The sequence below is a fragment of the Candoia aspera genome, chromosome 7, assembly GCF_035149785.1.
Source record: "Candoia aspera isolate rCanAsp1 chromosome 7, rCanAsp1.hap2, whole genome shotgun sequence".
In the NCBI taxonomy this organism is placed as follows: domain Eukaryota; kingdom Metazoa; phylum Chordata; class Lepidosauria; order Squamata; family Boidae; genus Candoia; species Candoia aspera.
Window position 1 is genome coordinate 69,933,769 of NC_086159.1, and position 20,572 is coordinate 69,954,340.

The 20,572-nt window shown below is 38.6% G+C and overlaps 1 protein-coding gene across 1 annotated transcript; it reads left to right on the top strand.

Moving 5' to 3' along the window:
• The first annotated feature begins 5,692 nt into the window (after positions 1 to 5,692).
• NAPEPLD (N-acyl phosphatidylethanolamine phospholipase D) lies at positions 5,693 to 20,516 on the top strand. Its single transcript, XM_063308053.1, has 4 exons — positions 5,693 to 6,270; positions 11,723 to 12,369; positions 12,950 to 13,064; positions 18,671 to 20,516. The coding sequence occupies exons 1-4, from the start codon at positions 5,995 to 5,997 to the stop codon at positions 18,797 to 18,799; spliced, it is 1,167 nt and encodes a 388-aa protein (XP_063164123.1). The 5' UTR covers positions 5,693 to 5,994; the 3' UTR covers positions 18,800 to 20,516.
• Positions 20,517 to 20,572: the final 56 nt, after the last annotated feature.

A 20,572-nucleotide genomic window follows, 5' to 3' on the forward strand; every position in this document is an offset into this window, starting at 1 on the left:
TATGTAAGTTCTTGTCACATAAAGCAATATATGGGTAAATCTGCCTTTCTCAACTTGGTGCCTTGGACTGTAGTTTCTACCAGCAATAACCATCCTGGGTGGGAGTTAGTTCAAAACAGCTGAAGAGATCCAGAATTGGAAAAGACTGAGGTAGACCCTTGCACTCAGTGTCTTCAGTTAAGTTTTCCTTTCCCATCCAGCTGTTTGTGTTCAAATAGCTACAGGTAGTCCTCACTTAACAACTATTTGTTTAGTGATGGTTCAGACTTAACGATGGTGCTGGAAAAAAACTACTTACACCTGGTCCTCAAACTTACAACCATCTCAGTGTCCCCACAGTCACATGATCACGATATGGGTGCTTGGCAACTGGTTTGTATTTATGACTGTCATTGCCATGAGCACTGATGGTGAGCAGGAGGGGGCCCCTATCCAGGGAGGAAAACGCATGCGTAGTAGTGAGGAGTTGAGCAGCCATTCAAAGAGACACAGAATAGACCCGCCTTGACTTTTGGGGTTTATCTGTCTGGGTTTTCCCACGCTTCTTCAGTTTGTTAGGATTTTCTGTCTAATGTAGCAGTAATAAACACTAGAGACCTATTCCTCATCTCAGCGTGGTTCCTGACCGTTAGGACAGTCACACCGTCACGTGGTCATGTGATTGCCATTTTCAATCTTCTCAGCAGGCTTCTGGCAAGCAAAATCAATGGGGAACAGCGTGACTCGCTTACTTAGTATGTGGTTCGCTTAATGCCCATGGTGATTCACTTCACCACCACCACAAAAAAGGTTGTAAGATCAGGTCAGATTTGCTTAATGACTGCTTCGCTTAGCAACTGAAAGTCCTGTACCAATTGTGGTCATTAAGTGAGGACAACCTGTATAATGGCAACCCTATATTATTTTGTATGCTAGGCCTCAGTGTAAAATAAGCCATGTTACTGAACATAAAGATAAGATACACACCTTTCTTCTGGGTAAACACAACATGGCATTGATCAACCGTGTGGTTTGTTTTCAGCTTGGTGTGAGGTGTGAACCTATGCATGGACCTACCAGTTATGTTATAGCTTAGCACCATGCACAGATGAGGCTACAATGGCTTGTTTTTTTTAAAAATAAACTCGAACTTAGCATTATATACTGCCACTAAATGGAAAATTGCCATAGAAGACTGTCCTTTGTCCTATTCCATAAGTTTTAACACCTGTTATAAAAAAATTGCCTAAATAGAAAAAAAAAATCTTTGTGTCATCCATGTAAATGTAAGGTTTTGATGCATTCTGTCTTAGCACCTAAACATCTAGAATAAATCTGATCTAAGGGGTTGCATGTAGAGCAGCGTTTCTCAACCTCAGCAGCTTTAAGATGTGGAGACATCAACTCCCAGAATTCCCCAGCTGATATGCTAGCTGGGGAATTCTGGGAGTTGAAGTCCCCACATTTTAAAGCTGCCGAGGTTGAGAAACACTGATGTAGAGGAATGCTTAAAGAAGTTCAAAATGTTTAGAAGCTAAAGAGCTGGAGGAATTCTTTATAGCCCCAAGAAAATTGAATAGAAAAGCCCACATTTTTCATACTGAAATGGCAGTAGTGGTATTAATGCATACATGTTCCTACCTTAAATATTGCAGTGAATATTGAGCAAAACATGGGTTATCTTGTTTTAAGTGTGCAGAATAACTGCAGCAGAGTCTCATGTGTTTGCCCCTTTTCCTCAAAGTAGTTCTCACCTGTCTGTGACACCACAATTTCACATCAGCAAAAGCCCACCATAAAACAGCACAAAATCCTAGAAGGACCTGGACTAATTATTTGAAAGCAGAACATAACTTCATATATTTATTACAGTCAACTTTCATATATTCTTACTCAAAACCTCAAGGGTAATTTTGCAATTTGAGATTTAACAGCAGAGTAGTAACGAATACCAATAATTCAGATTCATGCAAGCTATTTAAGTATTATGCCAGAAAAAAAATTTATCCATTGTTTGCTGCCTCGAATTTTAGATGACACTGAAAGGAGCAGATAAAAGTTTCTTAAACAAATCAAGGAGACATATTAATATCAGAGGATGAACTTCATTTGAGCTAGACTGGGTGATATTTGACGACTCCACTAAAAAGAACCATGATTATTCTCAGTTCTAAACAGTAGCTGGGCTCATGTACGGAATCAAAACACAAACTTTTTAACAGTGGCTTATTGAATAAACCACAGTTAGCTAGATTAATCTAGTTTACTGAGCCATAAAGTGTGGTTTACACATTATAGTGGCTATAAACAAAATCTAATATTGACCTTATTGGGGCTTAATGCTGTGTATAAACTAGGTCGTTAACATAGCAACCTTTATACAGGGCAGATTCTGACAGTGATGTGCTCCTTCAAAAGAAGGATATCCACAGGGACAATTTAAAAAAAGTCAAGATGGTAACTGCATGATTTAAGCTCTGCCCTTTTTAAACATGTATTGTGCAAGCAACACATGTAAACAGGGGCAGGGCTTTGATTGTGTGGTCGTGACCACCATCTTGACTGTTTTGACACACTTACACACCCATGGATATCCCTGCTTCAGTTAAGGATGTATGGAATAAAAAAGTGAGGCAGCTGCCATGGTGATACTATGCTTGACCTAGTGCTTAGCATGTACAAGGATGTGGTTAAGCTATCTGCTTCTGAAATATGAAGGTAGGGCTACCACAAAGGAACAGAAGAACTTAACTATACAGAAGCATAAGGGCCTTGTTAGCAAAAGTTCCCCTCTTCCAGGAAGAGGTCTCAGTCTGAGAAAACCCCTTTTTTATCATAGTGAAAGCTGTAGATAACTGTAAATATTCCATTGTTGCCATGGCATAATGGATGCTTTGTTCCACATGTGTAAGATAAACTATAAGCAGGGAACTTCCAGATTAATGAAGAGATGACCAGATATGGAATAATTCATGTATTAGACAATGCATTTGTACCACCTGTAACTCTTTGGGTGACTATAAAAGCTTGCTTGTGGGTATGTGCCTGGGATCTTGCCCAGGAAACACTACTTAATATGTTTTTGTGTATTTTATTAAGACTCTGCAGACTAAAGGCATTTTGGAAACGTAAAAACCCATGTCCTGAATGGAGGAACGTCCTGAACCTTGTCCTGAGGTTGCTCAGGAATTTTGCTCCAAAACTTCAAACCACTAGGTTTTTAAAAATTATTTTAAAAATTAAAGAATTAAACTTTAATTCAAGCAAAGAACTGCAACCAAAATTATTGGCAATAGTTGAAATCAAGCAGTTCAAATTAATTAGAAAGTGGTCTCTGGCTGTTCTTGGTTCTTTCACTCCTTCATATTTCCTACCTGTTGTTCCCTGATGACCAACTTTAGATAGCCTTTGTTTATACAGCACATTAAACTATGTTCTTTAGAAAAATCTATTTTCTTAGCCTGTTTTGTTCTCCTATTCTCAATCATCTAGTTTGCTCACACTAATTTCCAAGCCAGCTTTTGCCAACTGATGCTCTCAAAATGTGAGAGCCATACATTCCAGCCAGCATCCTTCTTCTCATAGAACTTGCCAGCCATAAACACAGAACATTTTTATCTCAAGGTTCTGTGATTATTTCTCCTCTGAAACTTAGCAGGCTTTTTGCTAAAGCCTTATTGTTGATGCCGTGCTGTCCATATGTCTCTTGAGATTTGAAGATTCACAAACATGTCATGATGTTATATGAGTTCAAGCAAAATCCTGAGGGCATTTTATGTAAGACCATATTTTGGATCTCTCCATTGGTTTTAGATGTCTAGTTAACACACCACTCTACAGTAGGACAGTATCAGAAAAGGCACTTGAGTCTGATGCTGAACATCATTTGTGCTATTTATTTCTATTTGCTTCATAAGAGGGCCCAGTCTAGGTTGTAACAGTGGCTGCTCCTAACTCTCATGATTCCATCAACAATTAGAAAATGTTGAGAAAATATCAGAGAATTAAAAGAACTTGAAAATATTTTTTCATGCTGAATTACGATGCCAGATTACAATGTATTTATGGATCTATTATCCAGGGCTGTTAAATTTCTCAGGCTCTTAAGCATCCCATTATGGCTCATAGTGAATGCATTTTGTCCTGCTTTCCGGTGACAGGACCTCAAGAGAGGCTGCCAAAAATTCAGGAGGTTCTTGCCTGCAGGGTTTATAATGTGAAAAAACCACACACACACAGACACACACGAAAAGCAAAGAAGAAGAAAATAAGTGAACTGTACACTTGCCAAACCAGTGGAAATGACCTGATCTTTCTTTGGTTCAGCCAGATGGAATTACTTGGTTCCATATGCTATCCAAATTGCTGTATAATAATAGGAAATAAATACTTTAGTAAGTAGAGCAAAGATCTTAATCAACCAGTAGTAGTAACAGCATTCCTCAACTTCAGTGAGATTAGCTATTTAGGTAGATGCTGTAGGAGGAGACCCATGTTAGTGTATGATAGTGAAAAATCAGAATGAGTCTGGTAGCTTCGTTTCAGACTAACGAGTTTTACTGGAAGCTGTTGTGAGTTACAGCTCACTTCATCAGATACTGTTTAGGTAGGTGGAATTTTCTAGTATTTTCTGCCAAGGGAGAAAGGTCCAGATTTCTCTGAGCGCTTTCGGTCAATAAAAAAGGAGATTTAGATTAATGTTGGCAGGATGGATGAGGAGGACACTCTCTTGAATATACGAGTACATTTTGCAAATTGTAAACAATGGTTGTACTTCAGTCCAGGTGGGTAGCTTCTAACTAGGAGATGTGGAAAGATAGTGTATGCTTAGCAGCTTATTTATAAATTAACCACTGATTGCATTCCTGGTTGCTATGAAAACTGTTATTTTCCCCACATTGGAAAATCTAGGCATGAGCTCTTCTTGTCAGCTTGGTGAAGACTTTGGTTTTCTAGCCTGTGCGAGTTCAATACTTGGTTCTAATGTGTCTGAGTGCTTAAAGTGTACCTGTCTCATAGGTATGTATATCTGTATATACATGTCTATGTGCATATATCATGCTCTGTTCTAATCATGAAATGCTCCAACTGTGCAGAGCTCTGGGGACTACAGATGCCCTTTCATTTCTTAGTAACTGGATTAGCAACTGGGCCAGCATTTGTTGTGATGCTAACAGAGGTCCAAGGGTTCCTTTTCATCACAGGCTTCTGACAGAAGTTCAGAGTATAGCAGCTGGAAAACACTTACTAATCCCAAGATGTGCAAACTCTGCTGAGCTAGAATTCTTTAACTCTGGGATCAGATCTCAGCTCTGAGATAAAAGAAGCAAATGCAAAGTGTTTATGGATGTGAGATTTTTTGTGAACCATCAATATTACTTGCTGTGGAAAGATCAAGACATAATGCCTTTTGATAATAGTACTCTTTACATGCTAAATAGCACTGCAATATAGCTTTATCATGGCTTACTTTCTTGTCCCTAAAATGGGAGAGAGAGGACCCTGTCACTATTTAAGGAACCCTGTCAGGAAATCGATTTTATAGGACATATTTCTTCAGAAGCTTATTTCTCTTTCCCTTCATCTATGGTTCCCCATCCCCCATAGGTCTCCAATTACTATTACAAATAAAAATGCATAGGATTGCCAAATAGCATCCTATGTATCTCTACGGAGCTATTTCTATTAGCTGCTTATAAAATAGTGATTGTCAACTTCACAAATAGCTGGTTATTCAGCCAGAGATAATGCTTCTCTTTCTGGAATGCAGCAACATGAAAGGCTGACACTTCTGCATGGCCCAGAATAAGCTTCTTCTCTGTTTGTTAAAGAAATAATAATATCTGCATGCTAAGACATGTTCTTAAACATTCTTTGCATGGAAGAATGGAGGAGTTTGGAGATTTATTGAGGGGAGATGGTTTTTAGAGTGTTGGGGATGTTTTTTCCCTCCTTAAATGTTCCAGTTAAGAAAAAGAATTAACTTTTCTTTTTCCTAGTTTGTCACCAAATGAAATGGATGAAGAACAGCCTTGCAATCAAAACTTGGAAGAAGAAGTAAGAAAACGTCAGAATTCAAGTCAAGGTTCTCGAGGCAGCAATTCTTCCAGGACATCTAGAAAAAGCTTCAGATTGGATTATCGGTTGGAGGAAGATGTAACAAAATCAAAGAAAGGTAAAGATGGGAGGTTTATCAACCCCTGGCCAACATGGAAATCACCATCCTTCCCAAATATTTTGAAGTGGGCTCTTACAGAAAAAGACAACAGCAAAGTCCCATCTTCAAAACAGGTAAATATATTCATAGTTATTGTACTTGAATTTATGCAAAATACAGTATGCAAATAAATGGACTTTGACAATATTTAATTATCAAATATAATAGCACCCTAAAATAATTTCACACGTGAAGTAGACATAGATATTGTTAAGTGTGAATGCAACAAATAATCCTAATCCAGCATAATATGTAAATATACTCAGCAAATACACTTTTTTCTAAAGAATTTATAGTGCAGTCCAACACATACTTGGTTTATATTTTTCCTCTTTGGTATGCTGGCACCTTATCTTGTAGCTTTGGAATCCAAGAGGCTGGCATCAGTCAAGAGAGAGTTTGTCAGAGCTGACTTATGCTCTTGATTTCAGTAGAATCTAAAGCATAAATTTCTTCAGATTGAGACTATAGTATAAATAATATATTCTATTTCAGTCTTTCAATCTAATATAGTTAATAAGAATGTAATCTTTTCAAGTATTAGCACCATTGACTTGGGGCTGCTTCACCAGTATATAGTGTTCAGTGTCACAGATAATTTCTAGCATGTGAAGAACACAATCAATGAACATCCATTTTCAGTTACTTCATATTTTCCAAAGAAAACAGAAGTAGTGGAAAGAAAGGATTGGTCCTCCACTTTTAAGCATTCTAAAAGGAAATGTTGTATTTATAATTGTGTTCCTTTAGTAATTGATGCAGTGCTCAGATATTTAATACTGAGCTTTAAATTAATGTTGAGATATTTAATATTGAGATCTTCGTAAACTGCCCAGAATCCCCCTTTGTGGGGAGATGGGCAATGGCTAAATTTAATAAAGAAATAAAATAACTTTTATAATTGGTCCTGGGAACAGAACTATGGGGGCAATTGTTGGTGGTCCAGATTAGTCTCTGTGTTGTTTCAATAAAATTACAAAGGAATAACAGTCTTAGTCTTTTGCAGCAGGACAAGAAAGAGCTTTGTGGCATCTTAAAGACTAACAAATGTATTATTGCATAAATTCCTAGTTTTTAAGCTGCTACCAGATTTCTCTAAGTAAAACCCTCTACTGCTTATGCTGCAAGCATATTCAGGCATCCAGATTAGCCCAGGCCTATTTGAAGGGAGAAAATTCTTTAGAGTTGCCTGAAGGTGAAAGGTCCCCTGCGCAAGCAACATGCCAGCAGTCATGCCTACGAAAGCGGGTGATATCAAAGGAGAGGTGAAGAAGGGTTCATATGTTTATAGCGGAGTTTCCTTGGAGTTGTTAAAGTTGATGCCAGGCCTGTCAAAGACAAGATAGTTTCTGGGAACATTTTCTTACTGTGGAGTAAAGGAATTGTAAGGAATACAGCCCCTGCAAAGAAAAATAGGTTTTCTTTGAGTTGAGTTCCACTCCTTTGTTCCATTTTTTTTGGCAATGATATGGGCGTGGTTTGTCACTGTCTTCTTTCCAACTGAGCTTACAATGCTGGTATTCTGTGCGGTCCCCTAATGCAGGTTCTAACTAGACCCAAACATGCTTGGCTTTCAAGCCCATGCAGAGTCAGCCAGGTGCTGCTACTGCTGAGCACTCAAAGGGGATTGATGCAATCCATGAAGAGAATCTCCACATCACCATTGGCTTTCCTTGATCGTTGCTCATCGTGGCCTATAGACCTTCCATGCAATCATAACAGGTCACATAAGATCCTGCAGTTATAATGACAGTCGTGTCAAGACGCTTGTCTTCCACAAATTGTTCTGTGTAAGCCAGTACTTTTATAAAACCATTTTTTCTTTCTGCTCCCTTTGCAAAGAATTGGCTAGTCTGCAGCCGAGTACTTCCTCTCTCTATATGGGCTGGATTCACTTTTGCCATAAAAGTCAATGGTTTGTGCTTTGGAGAAAAGTAAGAAAGGCTGCAATCAGGGACCCCTTTTTTTAGAGGCAGGGGAACAAACTTTCCCATTCCAAGGACGAATAATTCCAGAAAAAGAGATGCATTTGCCCTGCCTGATAAGTGATTTCTTTATTCTGACTTCTTAAACTTCACCCATGAGCAAGAGCTATGTTTTGCTGCTACTGAGGGCAGATGAAAAACAAGAAAGATCTGTGACATGGCAAAGATCTGCACACAGGCACTTTGCCAGGTTTCTTTCTCAGCATCCTTTTCATACAATCTTCAGTGGATATTCTTCGGGAGAGGGTGACTCTGTGCTAGGAAACCAGCCTAACCAAACCACCTTAAATCAGAATACAAGTTTTGATATACACGTTTTTTGGAGTGTTTCTCACCGTAGGGATATAGGGACATATATTGGATTTTGCTGCTTTTGTCAAAATGACAAATGCAACATTGTGCCACTGCTTTCATCATTTTGTACATGTGGGCAGCATCATGCCGCATGTACAAAAGGGATGGAGCTTATTGTGTGACGCTGCTTTTGTCATTTTGCCTCCCCACCCCCCACCCCCAGTGCTCCAGGGATACCTTCTAAAGATACTGCTATCAGCAGGATCCTTGTTCGATTTGGGGGAAATAAATGCTATGCTGTAAGTTCCAAACTGGATGTTAATTTGCTAACGCTGCGGGTTAAACCGCTGAGCTGTCGATCAGAAGGTCGGCGGTTCGAAACCGCGCAGCGGGGTGAGCTCCCGTTGTTAATCCCAGCTCCTGCTCACCTAGCAGTTCGAAAACATGCAAATGTGAGTAGATCAATAGGTACCGCTTCGGCGGGAAGGTAACGGCGTTCCGAGTCGTCATGCTGGCCACATGACCCGGAAGTGTCTATGACAACGCCGGCTCCAAGGCTTAGAAACGGAGATGAGCACCGCCCCCTAGAGTCGGATTCGACTGGACTTTACGTCAAGGGAAACCTTTACCTTTACCTTAGCTTTATTTTCCCCCCTGCAATCTGCCTTTTTCCTTCCCTTGTCCCCTAAATTAAAACAGACTTTTTTCCCATCGGGTTTTGTTTGTGCACATAAATGTAGCAGTACACACATTTCCTGCAAACAGCTGTTTCTGTGGTCAATTTGCTAATGCTTCCAGCTTTGAAACATCTGTCACTGCTCTAGCACTCAAGCTGGTTGTTTGTAGGTAGACTGACATATTTGTCCAGCTGAGCTAATACCAAGGCAGACTAAAAGATTAACTGCTTTATTGTTTGTGTCTGAGTTTTTGCTCAAAAAGTTTACAGTAAAATGCAACTGCATGAGAACTTTTGATTTAATTCATGTTATGTTGTTGCTTGTAAAGGACATCCTGCATATTTGTTCTTCTGTATCTGGAGGGAATATTAATTGAATATTGAATAGAACAGTTCTGTGGCAAAAATAAAATGGTCATAGGAATACGGTTGAATGTGTTCACATATATGCTAGGCTGGATGTAAAATATTTTTTACTACGCAGGCCAGGGAAGTTTTGATGTGCCTTCTTGATCTGTGAAATCTGTTCAGCATTTTAACAAAGGGAAGATAATTGTGGAGTTAATCATATTAAAAAGCAGATTAGCCTCAGAAAATGCCTTAAGGTTCATAACTTGTTTTATTATAATTTTGTTCCATGTCTCTTTGAATTCCTTAACTTTAATAGGAAAATGGGCACTTTAATCTGCTGTGGCAACCAGCAATCTAACATGTGTAATCTTTCAGTACTTTCTGTTAAAATGATACTTGTCTGAAAGATACTGTACGTATATTTTCAGCTCTATTCGGGACTTTTAAATGACTTTCCGTGGCTGAAATTAAAAAAAAAAAGGCAAATTTATGTTTATGGGAATAAGCTGATGTTTTGTGACAAGCAGTATGAACTGGAAAAGCAGCTAGAAAGGTTTAGAAAGTCAGTGACGGAGGGTCCTGTGTGCTTGTGAATCAGCTGAAAAGTTGGAGCATTAACCAATCTGTAATCCTACAGGGGCAGCAAATCACATTATTTTTTAATTTATTCAAATAAGAATATATTTAAATCTACATTTAAGTTTTCTTAAGGTCTCCTCTCTGATGCCTACTTAGCTATTGTCCAAATGTCAGGTATTGCTTTCTTTTCTCTCTATTTTGCAACCAACCACACATGCCTTCTTTGTCTTTAGACTTTATATTTAGATTTTAGATGCATCCTATTTCTTGTACAGCTCCTGTTCAGCTTTTGCATCTGTGAATTTATTTATTTATCAAATTTTTATCACCGCCCATCTCTTAGATTCTAGATGCATCCTATTTCTTGTACAGCTCCTGTTCACCTTTTGCATCTGTGAATTATTTTATTTATTTTATTTTTTTATTTTTATCACCGCACATCTCCCCCCTGAGGAGGGACTCTGGGCAGTTTACAATAAAAATATTGCCCTGTACCTGTGTATAGCATCAGCAAATTTGCCTCAACATTCATGCAAGAAGGAAGTGGCTGCAGTTAAACTAAGTGAAAGTTAAACATACAAACCATTTTATTTATTGATCCACAAATAGGTTTTTTGTGTGTGTGTCTGTATGCTGGTCTATGACCGAAATAAAATTGATTGATTGATTGATAGGTGTTTTTTTTTTGTGATCCTTCAAATGAAACTTATTTGGGGATCAAGAGAAGTAAATCAATGCTATACAGATCTTTTTTGTGGTTGCAGTTTTCAGTAAGGGCGTTTGATTTAATGCCATAAAGCAAAAAATAAATAAAATCAACTGTATCAGTTTGGCTTAGCAACAACCAAAATCACAACTGTGATGAGACATTAATTATATACTTGAAGCTGAGGGTGAATATGGAACAACAATATGATGCCAGTTAATTCTTATCCCTGTTTATTTAGTGGCTTTATTACAACAGTTCAGAAATGAGATTCCTGTTTTTGGACAGTTGTGCTTTATAGACTATTGTAGTTCTTGCTTTAGCTGTATTGATTATCCCATTATTCAAAATTTATTCTAAACTGAATTTCACATCTTGGAAAACACTCTTTAGAGTGCACTTGTTTTCAACAGAGCAGTATTTACTTCTGAATAGAGATACACAGAATTGTTTGGTTCGTACTGAAGTTTCTTGATATGCTGTATGAAGCCTAAAGAAATGTTTTGTACTGCAGCTGGTCATAGTCATAGCGACTGGCTGGAATTGTTGTGTGTTTGCATCTTTCCTCTTTGCCCTGACTGATTTGTTTGAATGTCCTGGGGAACCCATTCTCTTGAAATGCACCAGCTCCATTGACAAATCTCTACAAGATTACAGGGATGCAGATTGTAGGTATCTACCATTACCGAGTTACCCTTAGAAACTGTCCCATACATGAAGGCTGAGGTGCCATGGACAAACCTGATGTACATGAGCAACGTTGGTCCACATAAGCATTGGAATGTGTTTATCCGATGAGCTTTAAAATTACAGCCTGAAAGTACAGATTGGTTGAATAACCTCACTGGATGAAGGCCTGAAAAGACAGGTAATACTTGTTGCTTGGAAATAGGATGTGTTTTCTGATTTTGTCTTTGCTGTTTTTCTGTTGCTAGGACCTTGAGAGAGAGCTTCCGGTGTTAACACCTTATTTTGTCCAAAACCCTGAACTAGTTGGAAGAACTGGAGCTGGTATGCGAGTAACTTGGCTTGGACATGCATCGCTGATGGTGGAAATGGATGAACTTACATTTATTACCGATCCCATCTTCAGCCAGCGGGCTTCCCCAGTACAGTTTGCAGGTCCTAAACGTTTCCGAGGTCCTCCATGTACAGTTGATGAACTGCCCAAAATAGACGCGGTGTTGATCAGCCATACCCATTATGATCATTTGGACTATCACACTGTAATAAGTTTAAATGCACGCTTTGGCAGTGAATTGAGATGGTTTGTGCCGCTGGGACTTTTAGACTGGATGCAGAAATATGGTTGTGAGAATGTAATTGAACTGGACTGGTGGGGAGAAAACTGTGTTCCTGGTCATGATGCAGTTACATTCGTTTTTACTCCTACTCAACACTGGTCCAAAAGGACTACAACAGATGACAACAAAGTTCTGTGGGGAAGCTGGTCTGTTCTGGGACCCTGGAACCGTTTTTTTTTTGCTGGAGATACTGGTTATTGTGTTGCCTTTGAGGAAATAGGAAAGCGATTTGGACCTTTTGATCTTGCAGCGATTCCCATTGGAGCATATGAACCAAGGTACGATAGCTAGAGCATGTAGGTCAAAGTGTGAACCTACTCCTGTTTTTAGATAGGGCCATAGATATGCTGGTTACATGAAATCTAGGAACCATCATGGCCCTTTCAATGAAAGCTCACAATCTAAAGCAGCCTTGTCCAACTTGGTGCCCTTTAGACAGCTTGAGGCGGTCAAATTCTGGGAGCAACGGTCCCAACCCATTTTGAGGGTGCCAAATTGAGGAAGGCTGAACTAAAGAGAGGCAGGAGGTAAGGCTAGTTTCTGTTGAACAACGGAGGGCTGGAGAGCAGACAGTGCCGTGGAAGTAGATGTAATCTATGTGGTATTTTGCAAAAGGCATGGAATTTATGGAAGCTTTTAGCTGGAGAGGCTGCTTAACAGATGAATAGGTAACTATTCTTAGCAGCATGGGAGTAGGCAGTAAAATCTTCTACAGGAATACAAAATGAAAGGGACAACTGGGAGATTTACATTTTCCAGAGAAAAGTTGTAATTAAGTCGTAAATTTTGTAAAAATACAATTAGGAAACAAAATTTTCAATGTAACCTTCAAGGAAATTTTTCTTTCTTTTTGGATAGGTGGTTTATGAAATACCAACACGTGGATCCTGAAGAAGCAGTAAGGATTCACATTGATGTACAAGCAAAGAAGTCTGTGGGAATTCACTGGGGAACGTTTGCTTTAGCAAATGAGGTATGTATAGCTCATAACTGATGCAACCTGAAGATGTTTGATTTAAAATGGAAGCATGTAGAACCATACTGTATGGTTATGGGAGAGCCATAGGTGCTTATGGGAGAGCCATAGGTCGCATCTCATGAAAATCATTATCACATTTCACTTAAACTCCAAAAGTTATAAGAATTAACCAGCTAAAGAGAATTCCATCTCTAGTGTCTCTAGATAATCCTATCCTATCCTATCCTATCCTATCCTATCCTATCCTATCCTATCCTATCCTATCCTATCCTGACTTTATTATTTTTATAAATAACTCAAGGCGGGAAAATACCTAATACTCCTCCTTCCTCCTATTTTCCCCACAACCACCACCCTGTGAGGTGAGTTGGACTGAGAGAGGGGGACTGGCTCAAGGTCATCCAGCTGGCCTTCATGCCTAAGGCGGGACTAGAACTCTCCAGCTCCTGGTTTCTAGCCAAGTGCCTTAACCACTAGGCCGAACTGGCTCTTGTCATAATCCTTAGTTTGTGTTTCTTAAGGAAGAAGGTGCAATAGCCTTCCAAATGTTACTAGATTACATCATCTCACATCACCATGCTGGTTAGCTCAATTGGGAATTGTACAATATCTGGAAGGCCAGATATTTTCCATCCATGATCTTGAAAATTCACAATTATTCACTGATCTATCTGCTTTGAGGATGAATAATGCACAGGGTATGATTAGGTTGCTTAATCACAGCTGATGGACAGAAGCAATACAGTCATTTATTTTTGATAGAGATTGAAAATAGGGTTTTGAAATCAAATCAGACCTTTACTACTGCCATTTGGCTCTCAGTCAGACACAGAATAAAACAGATAAAAGTGGGCATGACGGTAGTAAATTAGTCCTACACTGGTTGAGAAAGTCCCACAGACTGTTAATAATCACTATGCCTACAAAATGGAGGGAGGTATATATTAATAAACAGAATATTGCAGATCTTGTCTTGAAGTTTTGAATTGTAGAACGGCTATGGCTACACTAGCAAAGGATTTCAGATACAACATTTGGACTCCAATATATTTCTTTTAATTTTTTGTAACTAAACTGTCAAAATGTAATTGTAATCTTTTAAATTACAATTACATTTTGACAGTTCAACCCCCCTCCCACAAAACCCAAACATTTTTAAATGATTTGAGATTTTAATGGGCTGGCAGTTTTATTTATTTATTTAAATTTATTGCCTGCCCACTCCAATGTTCTCCCTGTGTTTATTTTGGTAATAATAATAATGCTGCATGAAGACACTGGTCTATACTTAGCTCTGTCATCTTTAGAGAAGTCTTTATATAGCTAATCCCCTCTTTCAGAACCAGTTTTTGTTTTTCTAAGTAATCCTACATGAACTCAGTTTTGTTGTTTTTCCTCACAAAAGTGTACTTACTTGTAAGTATCCTGAAGTTATTCAAGAAAAATGACCAAAATACATTGTGTGAAGCCTGAATGAATGCCCTTGTGTTGGAATCACAGGCAAAATAATTGGGGGGTACCCTTGCTTGAGGAACACCTTCACTCCCATCATGCATATATGTAGTAAAATTATCCCTCTACCCCTGCCTCGGGTAACAGGCACGCAAAACTTTCGGGGGCTGAGTGCCATATTGACCTTTGAGTAGCATATTGGGAACTGCTCTCCAAACAGTATGCAAGGCCAGGACAAGAACCTGATTTGAATTAATTAAAATGTAAGTATATTTGAAAGTATGTTAATTAAACACAATTTCTATAATAGCAACTGCTGACTTTGGCTGAACTTGGAAGCTAAGCAGATCTGGATAGTATTTAAATGGGAAGTGACTGGGAACCCAAGGCTGTAGGGGGAAATGGTTCATCCCAGAAGAAGGCCAATAGGAAATCACTTCAAGGTTGTTACCAAGGAAACTGCACGGATTCGCCCATAAAATCACCCAGAGTCAAGCGGGACTCAAGAGCAACTTTACTGGGATAATTTCACATGTATTTCATAATTTTCCCAGTCCTAGAAAAATAAGCAGCAACATTTGTAGGAATGCTAGGATTTGCATCCAATGATTTGTGGAGGGGGACAATTATTGGTTGCATATCTTACTACCAAGGACCGCTGCTTTTGTTAGTTAGACTATACTTAGAAGGCTGTTCAGTACTTTGATACTATTTTAAATCCACATGGATGGAATTCCAGCATCTAATAATAGATGCTTGAAAATTACTCCCAAACAAAACCTCATTTGTTCATCCCATCATGGATGTTTAGACCCTTTCCTCTTTTTGAATTGCTTTCAGGATTGATTGAGAGTTCTAGTCCCGCCTTAGGCATGAAGGCCGGCTGGGTGACCTTGGGCCAGTCACTCTCTCTCAGCCCAACTCACCTCACAGGGTTGTTGTTGTGGGGAAAATAGGAGGAGGAAGGAGTACTAGGAATGTTCGCCGCCTTGAGTTATTTATAAAAATAATAAAGGAGGGATAGAAATAAATAATTTGGAATCCTACAAGGTGGCTTATGCCAATGGAAATATTTTAAAAATTGTAACATTGTAAAAATATAATTGAGATTACGGTTACAGTAAAATGAAATAGTGATAGCCAGAATAACATTGAAATGCTGCTTTCAATAACTGTTGCTCACATATTACAAAATCTCCATAACAGCAACTCAAACATAAAATCCTAAAAGCAGTAAACAAGTATTTTTTCAGGGCCTGTGTAACCTTTTAAAGTTGGATCTTGTTAAACTCCGTTAAACTCCTGTTAAACAAAATTCTACCAAGCTGCATTCGCAATCCCAAAATAACTTCTGCATGTCAACTGAATTGTTTTCACAGGTGAGCACTTAAGACAGTTTCAGAAATGAATTTCAGATTGCAGACAAACTTTTATGAACAACAGTCGTCCTCCAAATATAGGTAGTCCTCGACTTATTACCATTTGTTTAGCAACCATTCAAAGTTACAATGGCTCTGGAAAAGTGACTTGCAACTGGTCCTCTCACTTATGACCATCGCACCATCCCTGCAGTCATGTGATCAAAATTCAGGCACTTGGCAACTGTCTCATACTTACGATGGTTGCAGCATTACAGGATCACATGATCGCCATTTGTATTTTGAAAGAACTTTATTGTTTTTCAGATCATAGTTAAAATACAAAATAGAGTATAGGAAAGACAGAGTATAGATCTAAAGAAAAAAGAGAAACTATAAAAGTGCAAAGTTAGAAAGGGATAGAAAAGGAAAGTGACTTCCGACCTTCTCCAATACAGATATAAATGCAGTTACAAATAGAATCTCTTACCATTAGTTAAACCTTAGTAACATCATTTCTATAAAATAGAACCTTTTAATCATCAAAACCCAGGATTAAAGCTTCATTTTTTTCTGACTCAAGCGAATAGTCTAAAAGAGGTTGCCAAGTAGGAACAAATCCAGAAATTGTATTTTCTATCAACGCTGTTAACTTGGCCATTTGGGCCAGTTCCATCAGTTTAATAATCCAATTCTTCACTGTACACGATTGCCATTTGTGACCTTCCCAGCTGGCTTCCAACAAGCGAAGTCAAAGGGGGAGGCCAGATTTGCTTAATGACCATGGTAATTCACTTAAGGACCGCAGCAAAAAAAGGTCTTAAAATCGAGCATGGCTCACTTAACAACCACCTTGCTTAGCAATGGAAGTTCTAGTCCGAACTGTGGTTGTAAGTCAAGGACTACCTGTAACTTGACCCCACCCCCCACATTGGCTATAATCAGCAGTCTAGCCTGATGGAAGTGGAATTGATGTGATGCAAGCTCTGCCCCTTTTCTATGTGCATCACACACATGTACAAAAGGGATGGAGCAGAATACAGCTTACAGCACAGAACTGCGGGATTCTGCAGACACCTCTGCCATTAGAATACCCTCCTAAGCTGCCAGAAGTACCTGTGGCCAGCACTGCATTATTTGTGAATCAGTGGGTATAAAATAAAGTCTGTATAGTCTTACATTTTAAATACGATTCAGGAAAAAAAGCCATCTCGAATAGCATGCTCATACGTTCAAGGGTGTTTGTGTCAGACTTTCTGCCTGCAGGACTTGCATTATGGATGAAACCAAAATGATGCTGACACAGTTGTTGGAGCATCAGATTGTCAGGGCTTGAGATGTGCTGCGTCGTCATTTTAAGATTAAGCTGCTGACTTTGTTATGCAAGTTTGAGTGGTTTATGGATGCAAGCCATTTTTAATTCTGACCACTTCTGTCATTCATTTTATGTAAATGAGTATGTGCTAGAATTAAGCCTTTAGACAGCTGAGGTCCTGATGAATTCAGCAGTAATACAATGTACAGCTCCAACTCTCTAGATTACTAAGGACATTTTCTCACTGATATTATGTAATGTATCAAGAACTCATTGCCATGTATCAGTGTCAGTGCTTACCTGATCACAAATAAAACTAAGCAGGGTTGGACTTGGTTAGTCCACCAGAAATCCCAGTGCTGTGGACTAGACTGGGAAGTTGGAAAAAATGTCCCTGTATTGTAGCCAAAAGAAAAAAATGATGTGTCAATGTAATCACTGGAACTGAGCTTTCGCTTTCTAATTGATTCCGATAGGTATAATGTTTATATTTATAAAATGTCCTGGTGAATCAACCATTAGCTTCAGGCCCTACCTCTCTGTTCTTTTTTGTGCTGCCTCTCTCGACTTCTGGATTTTATTTGCACCATTAAGATCTTTTTTCTTGCTTTTCATTCCCCAGGAAATATGTTCCAAAGAAGTGTTCCAAAGGCCAAGTATAGGCCAGAGAACCCATTGCATGTATTTGCCAGTTTTCCCCAACCTATGCCTAACAAGGATTATGGTAATTGTAGACCATAAAGATGAGGGTACCGGGTAGAACCACTTGTAGAGAGCCCTGTGTTGAAGATTAGATTCATATCCATATCTAAATACTGTATGTCACTCACTGGAGCACTCATTCTTTCAACCTGGCATTCTTCATAAGGTTGTTAGGATAGAATGATGAATAACTTCCATACCTTGTCTTAATGGAAAGTGTTAGGTGGAATAAATAAAATGTATTATCTGGATTCAGCTATTTTTAATTGGTCCTTCAAGAACAGGAAAAGATGGATGGTAAAGGTAAAGTCCTCACATCAACCGTGACTGGTAACTTCATGGACAGGTTTGTGCATTTTTCTTAGCAATAGCATGGCAGCGGTTTCCTTGTCCCTTCTGGGGATATATTTTGATGCCCCTATCTAGTCCACAGCCCTGAGATTTCTTGGTAGTTTCCCCTCCAAGGTCTAATCAGGTCTCACCCTGCTTAGCTTTTTTAAGATCAGCCAAGGATGGCTAGCTGCTGCTGCTATGTAGGTAGTCCAATTTGTAGTTTGCAAATACCAATTACCACAGAAGCATAAGGAAATCAGTTGCATCAGAGGGAACTACATTAAAAGGTGGTAGCAGATTTTGTTTCATGGGGAGAATAAATCTTGATTCCAGGAAAGCCAGCCTTTTCCCTTAAATTTGTAACAGGAACCAGCTCAGTTGCTGTACTCAACTCAGAGCTTAATCTATGTCTAAACTGGCATTTCCTGTTTTCTTCACAGTTCTACTTAGATCCACCTGCTAAACTGAAGGAAGCTCTTGACAGATATGGATTGCAAATGGAAGATTTCTTTGTTTTGAACCATGGAGAATCACGAGATTTGAATATTAATGATGATGGATTTGAATAGAAACAGAAAAAACAATTTCTTATTAACCATATCTGGGGGGAAAAAATAAGAGTGAACATTTTTTGTAAAAAAAAATTAAACAGGATTTTGAAGATTTCATGTGTGTTTAATTGTAACAATCTCTTAAAATCTTGCATACCAACTTTATAACGTGATTTTTCATGAATGAAACAACAGTGGAGAGCATTAAGTGAGCTACAAGTATCTTTAAGTAAACAGTGAAATAAAAATTCCACTTTTTACAATTGTTAATTTGCTCTGGAGCAGTATCGGTATAAGATACCTGCTGAGAATTAATTCCCACCCAGAATACCTAACAGCATGTGATGTGTTCAGTGCTTGGCAGATGCCTCTTTCATCACTGAATAGTTAAGTGTCCCAGGACTCCAGTTCAAAAATGACTTACTGGGCCAGTACTGCAGGAACTTCCTTGGAAAAGAAGACAAGTATCTGAATGTGTGTATACAATGGTTTCTGCATGCATTTCATTCTGACCTTTTGGAGCAATTGAGCAAAATGTTCCTTGAAAACAGCCTGGTTTGCATGTGCAGATGAATGTAAACTTTAGTCCAGCCACTATTATGCAGATTGACTGACTGTATACAGATAGTGTTTATGGGACCTCCTGTCTGATGTAGGTATGTGTGGTGATGATAGGAACTGAAGAATCCTTTAATCCTCTCCCACCCATTATCTAATCAAGAGCTGGAAGAAAGATATTTGTGAACATACCGGCATAAAAATATAAGGCTACCCAAAAGGGTACCTTTGTATTCATAACTAGGTGTTGGACTTACACCTGAATTGAAAATGTTTCCTGGCATGCTAAGTCCCGCTGAAATCTGAATTTTTGGTTAGCTGTGATTATGATCAGAGCCTTCACTCAGGAGCCATTATTTTGTAAAGCACCACAGTCCCATTCTATGCTTGTTTATTCAGACATGAAGCCTACCTAAAAAGACAGGCTCAAGGGCATTTAGGGTTGCTGATTTAGCCATGATCATTTGAACACACGTTCCTACAGCTTGGGTGGTTTTAAAATACTATTACCACAACAATATTTTTAAAGTTTTACAACTGATATAGTAGTTCTGGAATCGATGTTTTGAACCCTGCAGCCTTAATGGGCCAAGGACTATTCACACCGTCTCCCTTGAGCAAATTACTCACCCAGAGGGTGTGCCTGGTGCCTTCAGAGCTGTTGAATTATAGGATTTGAAATGAGTCTTCCAACACAGTTGCTGGTAAAGCACATAAAAAAAAAAATTTTTTACTGAAAGCTTATGTTTATTTGCAAACACAGAAGCCACGTTTTGAAATTATCTAAGAAATGTGCCTTTTAAAAGAGTTCTAATACTAAAAATGCCTACTATTTATTGTGCTGCTGGCCAAAATACCTATTTGCATTGTGCTGTCACTGTGAGTTGCTCATTATAATCTAAAGCCTTTTATTATTTGAGAATATGATTGGCGAATGTAACGAAGCATCGGCTTCTCTGAAATCTTTATTCAGCTTATTTTGTTTGTGCCTCTTTCCTTAGGGCAACTGTGAAGTCCTAAACAAATAATTTTAGCAAAATGATGAGGAAATTCATGTGCAGATTCCTCACAAAACTGAAATCACTGATGATTATGAATTTGTTCAGCATTAAAAATATGACCAAATATTTCTGTGTTAAGCTGCTACACTGAAAATAAATTCTTGCCCAAAAATGTTCCTACGTGTTGTCATTGAATAGTTGAGTTTGGTGTAGTACTTAAGGTGCTGGACTA